Here is a 16,952-nt window from a genome sequence, read left to right as displayed (position 1 = left end):
CCGGCCGCACGCATGCCAGGCGATCGCGCTACCACTTGAGCCACATCCCCAGCCCCTAAATTTTAATTTTACTTAATTTAAATTAAAAAACTAGCTGGGTACAGTGGCAAACACCTGTAACTCCAGTGGCTTGAAAGGCTGAGACAAGAGGATCGCGAGTTCATAGCCAGCCTCAGCAAAAGCGAGGCCCTAAGCAACTCAGTGAGACCATGTCTCTAAATAAAATACAAAAAAGGGCTGGGGGTGTGGCTCAGTGGTTGAGTGACCCAGGGTTCCATCCCTGGACCAAAATGAAAACAAAAATAAAGCAGTGTAAAGTTTAAAATATTGATTATATTTGCAATGAGAATATCATGGACATAAGGGGTTGAAATATTCACATTAATTTTACTTGTTTTTTTGGGGGGGGTCTTTTGACTTTATAAAATGTAATTACTAAAATTTTAAAATTACATATGTGGCCTGCTATGTTTTTAATGAACAGTTCTGGTCTGAACAGTGCAGATTTTGGTGCCAGGGCATAGAACTCTCCGCTCTGTAATGCAGCGTGGCATAATTGGAGAGAACTGCACCTCTGGATCCTGTCCCTAGTTGCATGGATGACCTGGTACATCCACTAAGCAGCCAATAAATATTCCTTGAATGACCAGAGTTTTTTCATTTACCAAATGGTGCCAATAAATAAATGCTGTTAGTTCTCCTGGAGATGAGGAGTTGTCGAATTCTCTGCCCCTTGCTCACTGGGAGACTCCGAGGCGGTCCCTGGGCCTCAGTGCCCTTTACCCGAGGCCGCCCAGGAGAGTCAGGGAGCAGGGAGAGGCTGCCGCAGTGGGGTCATCATGCACCTGTCCATTGTCTTACCTAAAAGCTTCCGCGGAATCCAAGGAACTTGGGGCGGGTTTCCCCGCGGGTCCCTCAAAGGACCCAGCAAAGTTGTGCCTGGCACCAGCACCGCGGCCCTACATCCACCAAGAAGGGGCGCTCTTTGCTTTGTGGCCGTGGGGAGCAGTGGGTGGAAGGGAGTCGGGGAGAGGCCCATTTTGCTACTGTGAGTCTCGGCGTTCTCCAGGCAACACCGGGCGCGGTCCTTACTTTCACCATTTCCACAACAATGGAACCGCCTGGAGCCTCCCGGGAGTCGGCGAGACGCCGTTACCAAGGCGACGCCCGCGGACGACCAGACCAATGTGTTTGTGGGGAGGGTGAGTGCTGTTCCTCTTTGTCGTATGACACAGGCGCCTTACAGCTCCGTAAGACATTTCCTTTCTATCACCCACTTGATAAACCAAAGGGAGACCACCAGAAGTTTCCGGTGCCTCGCGTAGGCACGCGTCGGGTCTCCCCGGCGCCGTTGTCCCCTCTTTCCGCTGTGGTAGAGTCCGGGACAGAGATGCGCATGCGCGCGGCTGAGAGTGGGGCGACCAGCCCCAGCCGCGGCCGCTTGTGACAGGGGCTGGAGAGGGGTCGCCGCGCGAGGCTTCTGGTTTGAACGCCGACTTTGGGGACTCCTCAGGTATGTCTCTGAGCCCCGCGGGCAGCGAGGTCTAGTTCGCCCGAGGCGGGCGGGATACGCGGGCCGCCCCTGAGAGGCCGTCGGGCCGGGAGGCGGTGCGCTGGGGCGTCTCCGCCGGGCCCCAGGGTTTCCCAAACCGGGAACCGACCGGGCGGGGGTTCCTCCCCGTAACTCGGCCTGGAGGTGGTCAGATAAATCGTGCGTCTGAAGGTTTGTTCACAACCGTTACTGGAGTCCAACAGTCCTGGAGGCCCGGGTGTCTGCGAGACCAGTACCTGGCTTTAAGTCTTTGGGGGACACGTTTCCCTTTGAGAAGCCGATGAAAGCCGAAAATTTCTCCATTGCCTTCTTATTAGAATTAAAATAAGATAATATATTTTATGAGCTGTTGGAAACTAAGCTTTGCATTTTGATTAACAGTATTATTATCTATAGATGGGAACACACTTCATCCTATTCCAAGGTCATTGTAGGACCAAATGCTACAATGTCTTACAAATAATACACTCTTAACAGTGTGTGATCTAGATTCTGTTATTATTCCTGATTACAAATAAAGAAGCCAGGCCCAAGGGGGATGAATGCGGGGGTCCCCGCTGAGGGTTAGCAGCAGGGGAATGTTAGAAGCTAAGCGCCCTCTCTTCACTTCCTTTGTGCTGTGCCCTCTCCCCCAAGGAGTTTCACTAGAAGGAAGGAAGGCTGCCCTGGGCCAAGGGACAGCTTATATCCCAGGGCTACTCCACTGGCCCAGAATCCCAGAAACTTTCCAGAGTTGTTTATAGATTATTAGAGCTGACTTAAAAGAAAGACCCTTCCTTTCCCTCATCTGCAATACAGTCATCAGGTTGCTTAATGACAGAGACACATTCTGAGAAATGTGTCATTGGTTGGGGGGGGGGTTCATTGTTGTGCAGACATGAGAAAGTGTTCTTTCATGAACCTGTGTGGTATAGCCTAGCATACACCTAGGCTATGTGCTAGGTATTGTATTATATACCTAGCATATAGATGGCATATTTACATTACAACCTATTACTCCTAGGGCCATAATGAACAAAACAGGGCATTAAATCAAGCAGAAGAGAAAATGATGCAGTCAAGAGACAGGGAAATGAAATGTCTGAGGCTACTATTGGCATAACATGGCATGCTGTTTTACACTATATTTTATAAATGGAAGCACTGTACTCTAATGATAAAATTATAGCAAATACACAAACCAGTAGTTGTTTATTATTATATGCCATACGTAAATGTATGTGCTGTACTGTTATATGACTGGCCACAATGTCATTAAGTCATAGGGATTTTTCATTTCCATTGTATTACGGGACCAATGTTGTATATGTGGTGCATTGTTGACTGAAACATTGTTATGTTGTGCATGACTGTATGGTTGACAGATAATAGGTTAAAGGCTTTGAGAATGAGTGAGGTGCCTTAGTTAAAACCTGAGAAATTAAGCAACATGTTGTGGTTTACCAATCAACTGAGGAGCACAGTTAGGCCTGTAGCTGGTTCTCTTGCACTCAGATGTAGTGCCCTTAGCTTAATTGAGGGGTTTGGCAAGAACAACCTGGCTTGCTTTTCCTTCTTTAAATGTCTCCAGTGGGCATAGACCATTAATTCCCATTTAATGAACTATAATTCCAAATATAAAAAGTAAAAGAATAAAATCTTTTTTTTTTTAAGAGAGAGAGAGAGAGAGAGAGAGAGAATTTTAATATTTATTTATTTTTTAGTTCTCGGTGGACACAACATCTTTGTTGGTATGTGGTGCTGAGGATCGAACCCGGGCCGCACGCATGCCAGGTGAGCGCGCTAACGCTTGAGCCACATCCCCAGCCCAAAAGAATAAAATCTTAGAAGTTTAAAAATTATCACAAAAGGGCTGGGGATGTGGCTCAAGCGGTAGCGCGTTCGCCTGGCATGTGTGCGGCCCGGGTTCGATCTTCAGCACCACATACAAACAAAGATGTTGTGTCCACCGAAAACTAAAAAAATAAATAAATATTAAAATTTAAAAAAATTTTAAAAATTATCATAAAAAATAACAAAAAAGAAAAAGCAAGACAAAGTTTTTAAAAAATTTTTTTAGTTATGGATGGACACAATATCTTTATTTTGTTTACTTATTTTTTTTTTTGTGGTGCTGAGGATCAAACCCAGTGCGTCACATGTGTGAGGCAAGTGTTCAGTCACTGAGCCACAATCCCAGCCCAAGACATAAAGTTTATCTTGACCTTAGGATAACAAAAATTTCTTAAACTGAATTAAAAATTTATTATCATTGAATAATAATTAAAATTAAGAACATTTTTAATCAAAAGAAATCAATAAGAAAGCAAAAAGGCAAGTCACAAATTGAGAAAAGAAATTTTCAGTACTATACAGATACATAACAAAGGACCAGTATCTAGCATATATAAAGCACCTTTGTAACTCAACAAGAAGATGACAACCCAATAGAAAGATTGCAGAAGATTCCAACAGGCATATCACAAGAGAGTGTATCCATATGTCCAAAAAAGATACTCAACTTAATTATTGTGGAAAAACAAATTAAACAATGCAGCATCCCTCCATACTTAGCAAAATGGTTAAAATGAAAGACAGAAAATGTTCATAAGGGTCCCTCATAACACTGCAGTTAGGAGTATAGATTGGTACAGTAACTTTGGAAAACTATTTGGCAGTACCTATTAAAACTAAAGATATATGACTAGGGTTGCTGCTCAGTCATGCATGCACTTGCCTAGCATGCATGAGACCCTGAGTTTGATCCCTAGCACTGAAAAACAACAAAACCCCCACAAACAAAACCCTACAGATATAGCAGGGTGTGATGGCATACATCTGTAATTCCATCTACTTAGGAGGCTGAGGCAGAAGATCACAAGTTCAAGACCAGCCTAGGAAACTTAGTGAGACCTTGTCTCAAAATAGAATTTAAAAAGGATTGGGGGTGGGGCTGGGGTTATAGCTCAGTGGTAGAGTGCTGGCCTAGGATTCATGAGGCCCTAGGTTCAATCCCCAGTACCACCAAAAAAAAAAAAAGACTGTGGATGTAGCTCAGTGCACAGGGCTCTGGGTTCAATCCCCAATACCTATATTCAACAATATTACCCTGAAGTAAAGAAACAGAAAAGTGTTCATAGGTGTATGGAGGTACATATCCAAGTGAGTTCTTTTTTTAAAAAGTATTTTTCTTAGTTGTAGATGGACACAATACCTTTATTTATTTTTATGTGGTACTGAGGATTGACCCCAGTGCCTCACACATGCCAAGCAAGCGCCCTACCACTGAGCCACAACCTCAGCTCCCCAAGTGTGTTCTTAGCAGCACTATTTTTGATAGCCAAATAATGGGAAATGTCCACCATCTATAAAATGGACAAATAACTTTTGATATGCTCTTGCAATAGAATATATACACCCATGCAAGTGAACAAACTAACACGTACAACAATGTAAATAAATCTCATAAACATGATGTTGAGTGTAAGAAGCCAGGTGCTGCTGGGCATGGTGGGACACCCCTGTCTCAGAAGCTCAGGAGGCTGAGGCAGGAGGATTGCAGGTTAGAAGCCAGTCGCAGCAACTTAGTAAGGGTGTAAGCAACCTAATGAGACCATGTCTCAAAATAAAATATAAAAAGGGCTGGGGATGTGTCCTGGTGGTTAAGCACCCTTGGGTTCAGCCCTTGGTACAAAAAAGAAAAAAGACCCCCCCCCCCGCAAAAAAAAAAAAAAAAAGCCAGGTGCAAAAGGAAACTTTCTATAGCAATTTGTGGATATGAAGTTGATGGATGTGTCCTGGGTGCCAAAAGCTGTGTACCCTGATCTGCAAGATGGTCATGTGTGTGTAGTAAAAACTCATGAAACTTTACACTATGATTTTAGACCTATCTATATGTTATACTTAAATAAAAAATTTACCTCTGCTCTCTTCCTCCCCCAAACTTGGGTGACAGTAAATCTACTTCACTGGGCCTGTGTGAATTGTTCTAGGTAGGTCAAAGGCTTCTGAAAGCTGATGTATGGTGGGTGGCAACGTCAGCTCTGCCTGTTGTGTTTTCCTCTTTCCTTCGTCCTCACCTTATATAAGGCACATAGACCTTTTGCCATGTGGACCAAGTGGCTCTCTTATCATCCTGGGGGTGAAATATAAGTATAACCTTGTTTCTTCAAAATGGAGCATATTTTTACTCCCAACACAGTTCTTAACAGTGACCTGAACAGCAGAGATAGCATTCTTTGCTCTTAACTGTGAAGTTGGTGTTTTAGTCAGCTTTTTCACTGTAGTGAGTAAAGGACCCGACCAGAACAATTGTAGAGGAATAACAATTTATTTGGGGGCCAACAGTCTTAGTGGTCTCCATCCATAGATAGTAGCTTCATTCCTTGGGGCTCAAGGTGAAGCAGAACATCATGGCAGAAGAGTGTGGCAGAGGAACACGGCTAACACAAATATCAGGAAGCATAGAGCATGCTCTCCACTTGCCAGATACAGATATATACCCCAAAGCCATGAGGCCAGTGCCCCACCTCCTCCAGCCATACCCCACCCGTTTTCAGTTACCACCAAGTTAATCCCATCAGGTGATTAATCCACTGACTGAGTCAAGGTTCTCACAACCCAATCATTTCTCTGAACCTTCTTGCGTTGTCTTACCCATCCACCTCCCGTCCAAGCCATAATAGTTGGTGATGTCAACTTGTGATGGACCTGCCTGTGGTTAATGTAACTGTAGAGCCACTTACACCACTCACTCCCACTCAAACCTTAGCTTTCTAAATGTCAGCTGTCAATTGGGGCAGATAAGCAGCTTGTCAAATGGAGGTTGTAAGTTAAATATTTCTTGCAGAGATCTTAGCATACTGCGTGGCACATAGAGAACATTCAACACATGGGAACTGTTACCAGGCTGTTAGTAGCTGTGGGAGAAAATATGTTTTTATGACATATGAGAGCAGTGGCGCAAAATCACTGATCCAACTATCTGACTTTTTCTGACCCTAGGAGAAGGGAGAGTAGGCCTTTCCTTTATCAGGCCAGAGATGCCTCTCTTTGGGAATATATTCAGTCCAAAGAAGACACCTCCTCGGAAATCTGCTTCCCTCTCCAACCTACGTTCCGTGAGTGTGGGGGCTGGGGTCAGCCTGGTGTGCAGTGTAACTGGAGTGCCCAGCGTGGTCTCCAAGTGGAGACTATGGACCTCCAGAGGAGGCATCATCATTGGAAGGCATCCTTTTGATTCATATTATTGCTATTGCCAAAATCATTTTTGAACTCCTATTTGGGAATTATTGTCATAGTTTATTCAAGAACCTAAAAAGAGCCAGGTATGGTGGTGCATGCCTGTAGACCCAGCAGCTTGGGAGACTGAGGCAGGAGGATTGCAAGTTCAAAGCCAGCCTCAGCAACTTAGCAAGGCCCTAAGCAACTCAGTGAGACCCTGTCTCTAAATAAAATACAAAAAAAAAAAAAAGGGCTGGGGACGTGACTCAGTGTTGTTAAGTGCCCTTAGTAAAAAAAAAAAAAAAAAAAAAATCAACTCTAGACAATCGCATTATGACATGCTTCAAACAATACTATTCAATTTGGCTTCTACTTTATTCCCAAGACTCAGCTAGAATCAGTCATGTTTAAGAATCAAATTTAATCTCAAGGAAATCATCATATTTAATCTCAAGGATGATGATTTCCTTAGTGATGGTCAAAATGAGATTTTCTAAAATATCTGTGAATATGTCAATAACAGTGTCATTGGAATAAATGATACCTTTCTGAAGTAACATACTACCCATTTGAATGTATAAGCTGAGTTTAAAAAGAATTATATAACAGGAAGTCAGAACATGTGGAAATCTACTTCCATTCCCTACTGTCTCTATTCTGCCCTCAGCACATAAATACACATAGATCCCATGCATACAGTCATTGTCATCTCTCCTGAAGTCTTCTGGTATCCACGACCAGGTACTGAGTTCATCCCCATCAAAATTCTGTCTGCCATAGCTGACATAACACACCAGGAATGATGTATTCTAGTTTCTCTGACTTTTTCCTACAGAACTGATCGTGCAGGGTAGCCAGTCCTTCCCAGGCCAGTAGGGTAGGGCAGCAAGGCTGTTAAGGCTGAGGCTTCGCCCAGCTTTTGGGTCTTTGAATCCATTGCCTCCTTGCCCCAATTAAAATCAGACTAGGGGAGCCCCTCTGTGACCAGGGCTAGGCATTCTGGGATCTGTTCCTGATGCCTACAAGCCATGAGCTTCCCAATCCTCTTTGTCAAAGATGCAGTGCACCTGGGACATCCCACATCCTGGCCACATGGTAAAAGCAGCAGCCTGCTTACATGGCTTCTGCTAATATTAATTGGGTTTTACAATTTTATGCTTTTTCTGTGATGTATGTAGCTCCATATTAGGCAAATGATAATTTATAATACATTTTGAAAAGAATATTTTATTAAAAATTTACAGTGGAATTCGTTTCTGTAGCTGCGGACATAGCTCAGTGGTAGAGTGCTTCCCTGATATATGCAAGACCCTGAGGTCAACCTGCAGCCCTGCAGGAGAAAAAAGAGTATATTCCTTAAGCTGTTAGGTGTAAAATAATTTAATTTACAAATTTCAGCATATGTAGCTTTTTGGGGAAATGTCCCATGTTTAAAGCAGGACATTTCTCTTTTATAGTTAATCTTTTTGTTATACATCATTTGATTTTTGGGCCTTTAAAAAATTATTAAAGGTGGCAGGTAATGATTAGAGGACAGAAACAGATTGTTAGTCTGGAATTAGTGGAAGAACTGGGATGAGGGTGCTGTTTTGCGGCTTCCTGAAGCCCATGTGTGGTCTCTCACCCACAGTTGGATCGTTCAACCAGGGAGGTGGAGCTGGGCCTCGACTATGGAACCCCCACTATGAACCTGACGGGGCAAAGCCTGAAGTTTGAAAATGGCCATTGGATAACAGGTGGGCTGTTTCCTGACATTTTTTTCAAACAAGATTGTAGAAGGAAACCTCCCTTTTAACTGCGGGTTCTGTCCTTCTGCCAGAGACAGGGATCAGTGCAGGTGTGGACCGGAGGGAGGCTCAGCGCCTCCGCAGGCGGAACCAGCAGTTGGAGGAAGAGAACAATCTCTTGCGGCTGAAAGTGGACATCCTCCTGGACATGGTGAGGAAGGTGACGGGGAAGGGATGCCTAGGTTTTCCCATCAGGGAGGCCCCGCCCTCATCGTTGCATCCAGTCTATATCTCACCGCGCCTGTGAGCCCAGGTACATTGCTTGCATCCAAACACACAAATGAGACACGGTCCTACCTTCAAGGTCTGTAATAGGGAGACAGTACACACAATTACACTGCTTTGTGGTATGGGTGACATAGTCTGTGTGTCTGATATTGTCAGCACATGAGAGGAAGTATTCTGTCAAGTCAGGAGAGCTCCATGGAGGAAGGGATATTTGAGCTTAATGCTGAAGGGAGATGGTAGGAATGCAGGCTGGGATGAGGGCATGCCAGGAAGAGAGACCAGTCTGCCCACGGCTTGGAGGGTGTCCTATACTAAGTAGGCATTAACCAGCACCCAAAACAGACCTGCAGAGGGACACACATTGCATTAGCATTGGTTTCCTGTGACTATTAAAACCCACTGACTACTGGATTTGGTGGCACATGCCCATAATCCTAGCAGCTGGGGAGACTGAGACAGGAGGATGGCATGTTCAAAGCCAGCCTCAGCAAAAATGAGGGGCTAAGCAACTCAATGCAACCCTGTTTCAAATACAAAGTAGGGGGCTGGGTTTGGCTCAGTGGTAGAGCACCTGCCTAGCATATGTGAGGCACTAGGTTCAATTCTCAGCACCACGTATGAATAAATGAATAAAGATCCATCAACACCTAAAAAAAAAAATTACAAACTAGGGCTGGGGATGTGGCTCAGTGGTTGAGTGCCCTGAGTTCAATCCCCTGTACCCACCACTACCCCAAAAAAGTGGATTGTGAATATTATTCTTGTGGGTCCTGGGTCATTGGGATTATATCTGCCCGGTTGCCAAGGGCTTCCCATCACAGAGGCCAGCAGTGTTAGAGGAATGCCAGGAAGCCCTTCCTCAGTGCAGAGTGGCCTTTCAGACCCCAAACATGGTCCAGAAACTTGTTTGTAACTGCTGCTGCTTGACTTCCAGCTCTCTGAGACCACTGCTGAATCCCACTTAATGGAGAAAGAATTGGATGAACTGAAGAGTATCAGCGGAAGGAGGAAATGAAGACCCAGAGACATGTGTCAGGAGACCGGGGAGAATCCCACTGACCAGGGGAGAGGATGTGGCTGAGTAGTTTGTTTTTTTAGCCAAACCAATGGGTTTGGTCCTGGATGAGAACATGAGAAGGCACTGGCACTCCTGGGCTGGCAGAAGGTGGTGCATGGAGGAAGCCAAGATGCCAGGCCAGGGCAGATGCTGGGAAGGCCCACCAGGCACATTGCCTAGGGATGCCACACCACAAGCAGACCCGGGGAGCTCTGAGGGCAGGACAAGCCTTTGGGTGCCCTCCACACGTGAGCATACAGCTACCTGCATCCCAGTCATTCTGTTGGACAGACACTTTGGGGAGCAGCAGCTGGATTTCAACATCTCATCCCCTTATACTCACCAGTTCCAACGAGCCCGATATCCAGGGGCCTGGGATGAGCAGCTCACTTGGTTCTCTGGCCTGCAGGCCACCTGCCTTCAAAGAATGCTCATCCCCCAACCCGTGGTCTCCTCTGGCTTCAGCTTCCCATCATCAAAAGCTAGTCCTCATGGCAACACTATTTTTTGTGCTATCTTCCTGTCTACACTACTTCTTTTTATTAAATAGTGTTAAATGTCTCTGTGGCCAAAATGACTGAAAAAAGCAGCCTCTGTTCCTCAAGAAGTACATGAGCCTGGAGTCTAATCTTGTTCCACTGAAAGATGAAATTTTCAGGGTGTGGGGAAACGGCAGCGTTCCAGCTTTCCTAGGCCCGAGTGGAGGCTAACCTGGAGAAATGGTCTCTCTCTGCTCAAACTGCCCTCTTGGCCATTTTGCCTTGGAGAAATGGGACTGGCTGGGACAAGGCAGGGACTGGTGGTTAACACAAGAATTAGTGTGTCGGCCTGAGCTGGACTTGTGGAGGGGAATCAGCTCCTGAAGTGAAGCAGTTGGCAACAGGGGGGGGTGCAGAGCAGGGGCTTACACCTGGGGCTGAGGTCGGCAGATCTGGACCGTCACACTCCTGGCCCTGGGTTCAGCACACTGTCTCATCTCCCCTCAGCCTGTGAAGCAAGAACTGCTGGCACACTCTAGCCAGCAGAGTGAGGTGGGTGGACAGAAGAGGATGGTTTCTAGCTCTAGCCTAATCTCACTTCCTGATACAGGAGAGAAAGTTTATTAGAGATGGATACACACACACACAGGGTGTATGTTTTCAAGGATAGATTATAGGAGGAACTAAGATTGTGTGGGTCCAGTCCTGGATCTTGGGCAGCCTTTCAATGAGCACCCTCCATCACAGACATCTTTTTCTCATTCTTGTGACCATTCATTATTCAAATTTATCAGGTTTTTTTTTTTTTTTTTGCATTTTTTAATGGTGCATTACGGGACTTGTTTTTACATATTTGGACCTGCACACGATAAAACAATATGGTTTTGCTAATATCGCTGCCCAGCACATCTCATTTTTTAGATAAAGAAACCAGCCTAGCAAAGTGACACAGCTAGAAGGGATGGAGCAGAACTGAAAGTTATGGAATCCTGGGGCCTACTTGGTCATCATGGTGCTGTGGGTCCTTCTAGCAGCATCACCTGCAGCACCTTAGGGGCTAATCCAGGGACTCCAGAACTCCCTGTGGTATGTGGGGCATTGAAGGCCTTAGGTTGAGTGAGGAATGCTGTGATCCAACTGGTATCTCTGGCTGTTGTGTGCTAAAAGCATGCTGAAGGGGGCCAGGTTGGGACCAGCAAGGTGGCCATAGAGGAGGCGACACAGTCAGATTCTAGATAGGACCTGCAGTGAAGCCAAGTGTTTGCTGATGGGAGTTAGAGTGTGATGTCAAGGATGATCCTGTTAAAATAAAAAAACCACCCACATCTCATCACCCACAACTGTTTCCTTCAGGAAATTTTTTTTTTCCCCTTTTGAGACAGTATGTTTTTCCAAGATCTTACCTTTTTAGTCAGGTCCTTCAGGTTCTGGCTAAAATTCTTCCCCTTTAGAGCCTTTCTTAACCAAATCTAGCAGTTATGGGGAACCCAAGTAAAACAGTGCTAGCTCCTTGACACTGCCACTTTAATTACTGTAACAATTTTGTGAATTTTTGTGTGAACTGAATTAGGGAAGGACTGTCATTGAAGAGCTAAAATAGAAAGTTCTGTGGTCATGAGCAGTGAGTGCAGTATTAGAGGCAATAATTAGAGGAAATCTTACAGTGTGAGTCCTAGAAGACAGTCCATATGCATCATTATGGAGACACAAGCTAATGTGCTTTTTCTTTTTTTTTTATACTGGGGATTGAACCCAGGGCCTCATGCATGCTAGACAAGCACACGACCATTGAGGTACATCCCAGGCCTAACATGCATATTTATGAGAGGGGCGTACAACTTTTATAAAAATTTCAAAAGGGCCCGGCACCATGGCACACATCTATAATTCCAGTGGCTGGGGAGACTCAGGCTAGAGGATCACAAGTTCAAAGCCAGCCTCAACAAAAACTGAGGCACTAAGCAACTCAGTGAGACCCTGTCTCTAAATAAAATACAAAATAGGGCTGGGGATGTGGCTCGTGGTCCAGTGCCCCTGAGTTCAATCCCCAGTACCCCCAAAAAAATAATAAGAAGAATTTTTCAAAAGGACTGTAAACCCACCCCTTACCCTTACTAAGAACTATCATATCATCAGTTTCAAATTTCAGCAGGACAGAAACAGGAAAGGTGTAAACCATGGGCTTGAGGGTTGGGGGATAGAAGAGCCAGGGAACCCAGGGTTCTAGGACACCCCACCACGGCTGCATTCCCTTGGCTCCAGCATGGGGCATCACCCATTGCTTGCAAGCACCCTTACTGTTCCTTTGTCCATTGACGTGACCTCTAACTGGCAATAGTCTCACCAAATGTGGCATCTGCTGCTGAGCATTTCTCCTGGAAATCTTCAGCAATGTCACATTCCCCGTGTCCTCCCCATGCCAGCCTTTCACTATTCCTTCCACAGCGCTCTGTCCTCTGTATTATGCTGCTTTCTCTCATTTCATGCATCATCTCATTTCCACCCAGAGGGCTAAGCACTGAGCTGCATGATTCCCAATGTCTTCTTATCCCTTGGCAATTTTATAACTGAAAGAGCTCTTTTGGACTTAAAACTACTTATTTGGAAAGACTCTTGTCTCAAAAAGAGATGGAGAATGTAATTCAGTGGTAGAGCACAGCTAGGTCCAATCTCTAGTACTACCTAAAAAAAATCATGTACTGTGGGCTGGGGTTGTGGCTCAGCAGTAGAGCGCTAGCCTAGCACACGTGAGGCACTGGTTGGATCCTCAGCACCACATAAAAATAAAATAAAGTTTATTGTGTCCACTTACAACTAAAAACCAAATATTTTAAAAAATCATGTACTGCTTTTTGTAAATATCAACAAAATTAATTGGTTTTCCTGAAACTTCTTCACATTAGCTTTGTGAATGACTTTGTAATTGAAATCATCCATGTTCTGCCTGCTTTACCTTCAACAGTATTTATCTAGCATTTTCTCTTTTTTTTTCCTTGAAATACTGGGGATCAAACCCACAGCCTCATGCATGCTGAGCTACTCCTAGCGCTAGCATTTCTTAAAAGAATCCATAAAAGAGTTAAAAAACCACGGGCACCGAGCTATTAAGCTGCCCTCAAAATTATATAGCTAGCCTACTTTAAAAAAAAAAAAATTTAACACACATACCAGAGCATAATTCTTAAGTGTACAGCTTAATGAATTACCCAAAATGAACATACCAATGTACCAATCACCCAGTTCAAGAAACGGAAACTTCCCAACTGCCAGAAGCTACACTCCTGCCTTTCCCAAATATTATCCTTTCAACAGGAATCAATATTCTGACTTCTCACCATTGTGACACGAATACCTTATAGTCAGCACATATCTGTAATCCTAGTGGCTTAGGTGTTTCCCGAGGCAGGAGGATCGCAAGTTCAAAGACAGACTCAGCATTTTAGCAAGGCCCTAAGCAACTTAGAGAGACCCTGTTGCTAAACAAAATATAAAGGGCTGGGAATGTGGCTCGATGGTTAAGCCCCTCTGGGTTCAATCCCGGTACCAAAAAAGAAAAGAAAAACCTTACTCAGAAATACCCTTCCAAGGATGAAAAGCCTGAAGATTGTATCAGGAGGTATTGCCAGCCTCCAAGCCCCACCAAAGTATGTAAGCATACAACAAAGACTCATTACTACATTTTCATGGATCAGATAAGGATCTGGGCTATCCAAACTTCAGAGTCTGTGATTTAGGTCAGTTGGCTAAATATATACAAATAATCCTTGTATTAATAATTTGTGGGGGCACATTATAAAAAGAAGCATTTACCTTCATGGTAGAGGCAAAAAATTAAAATATGGTATGCCTGTAATCCCTGCTGCTTAGGAAGCTGAGGCAGGACAATAAATTCAAGGCCAGTTTCAGCAACTAAGTCAGGCTCTAAGCAACTTAGTTAGACCCTGTAGTTCAGTGGTAAAGTGCCTCTGGGTTCCATCCCTAGTATCCACACCCCCCCACTCCCCCCCACAACACAAAAAGAAAACATGGATAATATTTAATGCTAGGGAGGGTGTGGGAAATAGGACACTTCCGTTTACTTTTTGGTTTTGTACCAGGGATTGAATCCAGGGGTGCTTAACCACTGATCCACATCCCCACCCCTTTTTAATTTTTTGTTTTGTTTTGTTTTTTTGAGACAGGTCTCGCTAAACTGCTTAGAGCCTAGCTAAATGCTAAGGCTGGCTTTGAACTTTCTTACCTCCTGCCTCAGCCTCTAAGCTGGAGCCTCCGGGATTACAGGCTTGAGCCCCACCAGCCTCTCCTGTTACTGTTTTGAATGTATAGGATATAGTTCTTTGGAGGGTACTTACTAATATTTAGCAAAACTTCAATATATATACGCTCTGGCCAGCAAGCCCAACTCTAGAAACCCATCCTCTAGAAATCTTTGCAGCACCCCACTACTGCAATCTGCACCTTCTCCCGCCTTCTTTTTTAAAAATTTTCTTTGCAGTGTTGGAGGTTGAGTCCAGGGCCTCATCTATGCTACGGATGCACTCTAATAAGTACTCTAACACTGCCCCAACCCCGAGTTCCTCGGTTTTAAAAACTGAGATTACATCGCCTACCTCAACGGTGGCGAAGATTGTAGAGTACGCATGCGCGCGCAGGACCTGGCGCCTCTACCTTCCCTCTTACCTTTGTTTAGTACCTTGAAACGGTTTAATTGATGGTTTCCCCAAAGACAACAAACCTCCAAGTCGCTTATTCCTATCAAAAAAAGCATACCCCCAAGGAAAATGAAACCGGGCTGGTGTTTCTCGAAGTGTGATCCTAGGGAGGCTTGCTAAACTGGGTCCACTCGCAGGTTTCTGGGTCCACTCCCAATCACTGCGCAAAATTACTGCAGAAGTACCCGGAGCTGCTTTTCTAAAGTTTCCGAGCGTTTTTTTCGGCCCTCTGAAGTCAGAACCCCCAGGATAAGGCAAGAGACAGTTTGGGAACGCCGCCGCTGCAGTACCCGGAGCCGAGTCAGAAAAACGACCGGCCAGGACGTGCCGCTCTCTCCCGACCCCACGCTGCTCGTTCCCGGAAGGGCCGCTCTGTCCATCCCGGGGCCCAGCTCGACTGCTCCCTTCCGCTTCCGGTGTCCCCTACACCATGGCTGCCGCCGCCGCTGCTGCTGCCGGCGCTGGGGAGCCGCTGTCCCCCGATGAATTGCTCCCGAAAGGCGACGCGGAGAAAACTGAGGAAGAGTTGGAAGAGGACGATGACGACGAGGTACTAGGGCCCTGCGGGGTGCGGGGCAAGGAGCGGGCCCGCCCCGGGGAGTGGGATCCGCGTGCTGCGGGATCCCCGCGAAGGCGGCTTCTCGGGAGGCGGGGTTAGGGGCCCTGCTGGGCCGGGAATGCTCCAGCTCTGCCGGCCTCCGCGTCTTCCCACGTCTCAGCGGGCCGCAGGTGCATGCCCTTACTTCGGCCAATACCCGCACCTCCTTCACCACAGCTAGATGAGACCCTGTCTGAGAGACTCTGGGGTCTGACGGAGATGTTCCCGGAGAGGGTCCGGTCCGCGGCCGGAGCCACTTTTGATCTCTCCCTCTTCGTGGCTCAAAAAATGTACAGGTAAGGGACGAGAGGGCAAAGACATTGCGGGGTGTGCATGGGATGTCTGAACCTATGAGAAAAGAGATACCGACTTCGGAAGCAGCAGATCTGGGTTCCAGTGACCTTGGACTGCTTGTACCCTAACCTTTCTGAGTTCTAATTTTCTCTTCTGTAATGGCGGGGTTCTTACTTGACAAGGTTGTTAGTTTATCTGAGATGATTGATGTATAAGTAGCTTTATAAGAACTCAGAAGATTGTTAAGCAGCTATAGCTAACTCCCAGAAAAATCTCCTCCTGCCCCTGGTAGGAGGAGTATGATGCAAGGAGTGGGTAGAATACACATTAAAAGCACTGGAGTATATAGTGAAAGAGGTTTGGTTACTGCTTTGTTCTTAATCTATTGCCTATTTGCATCTCTCTCTGCTTGCCCACCCTCTCTCTGCAGGTTTTCCAGGGCAGCCTTGTGGATTGGGACCACTTCCTTTATGATACTGGTTCTTCCTGTTGTCTTTGAGACTGAGAAATTACAAATGGAGCAACAGCAGCAACTGCAACAGCGGCAGGTGAACCCAAACTCTTGACTTTTTGCCAGGGGGGAGACACTAGTTATTTATTTCTCCAGCACCAACAGATTAGCAGTTACTGTGTGGGTGGGGATTGGGATTAGGCCCAGGCCCTTTTAGATGCCTGTGCTCAGCATTGTTTTTGTCTGCCTCATCAGGTACCATGAAAATGACATCTAGGCCTGTACAATGCCTTACATCTCTCCTTTTCTTTTCCAGATACTTCTAGGGCCTAACACAGGGCTGTCAGGAGGAATGCCAGGGGCTCTGCCTTCACTTCCTGGAAAGATCTAGATTGTTACTGCTATATTTGAGCTGTCTCAATGGGAGAAATTTGAAATTCAATTATGTTTGAACTGCTGATTATTTGGGGCGGGGGGTTAACTGTGGCACACTGATCCAAATCTGGTGGGAAGAATTCTCCCCTCATAGTCTCACAAAGACTCCCAACTTTCAACTGTACCCTCCACGCTGTCCTCAATGTTTCTTCTGCCT

The 16,952-nt window shown here is 45.6% G+C and overlaps 2 protein-coding genes across 2 annotated transcripts; both read left to right on the top strand.

Annotated features, from left to right (window-relative positions):
• The first annotated feature begins 1,407 nt into the window (after nucleotides 1-1,407).
• Cby1 (chibby 1, beta catenin antagonist) lies at nucleotides 1,408-13,071 on the top strand. Its single transcript, XM_026411511.2, has 5 exons — nucleotides 1,408-1,513; nucleotides 6,536-6,651; nucleotides 8,385-8,490; nucleotides 8,574-8,692; nucleotides 9,704-13,071. The coding sequence occupies exons 2-5, from the start codon at nucleotides 6,574-6,576 to the stop codon at nucleotides 9,782-9,784; spliced, it is 384 nt and encodes a 127-aa protein (XP_026267296.2). The 5' UTR covers nucleotides 1,408-1,513; nucleotides 6,536-6,573; the 3' UTR covers nucleotides 9,785-13,071.
• Nucleotides 13,072-15,433: 2,362 nt separating this feature from the next.
• Tomm22 (translocase of outer mitochondrial membrane 22) lies at nucleotides 15,434-16,797 on the top strand. Its single transcript, XM_026411469.2, has 4 exons — nucleotides 15,434-15,567; nucleotides 15,793-15,911; nucleotides 16,340-16,457; nucleotides 16,677-16,797. The coding sequence occupies exons 1-4, from the start codon at nucleotides 15,448-15,450 to the stop codon at nucleotides 16,749-16,751; spliced, it is 432 nt and encodes a 143-aa protein (XP_026267254.1). The 5' UTR covers nucleotides 15,434-15,447; the 3' UTR covers nucleotides 16,752-16,797.
• The last annotated feature ends 155 nt before the right edge of the window (nucleotides 16,798-16,952 follow it).

This window comes from Urocitellus parryii, chromosome 5 (genome assembly GCF_045843805.1).
Source record: "Urocitellus parryii isolate mUroPar1 chromosome 5, mUroPar1.hap1, whole genome shotgun sequence".
NCBI classification, from domain to species: Eukaryota; Metazoa; Chordata; class Mammalia; order Rodentia; family Sciuridae; genus Urocitellus; species Urocitellus parryii.
This window is presented reverse-complemented; position numbering and strand designations above follow the sequence as displayed.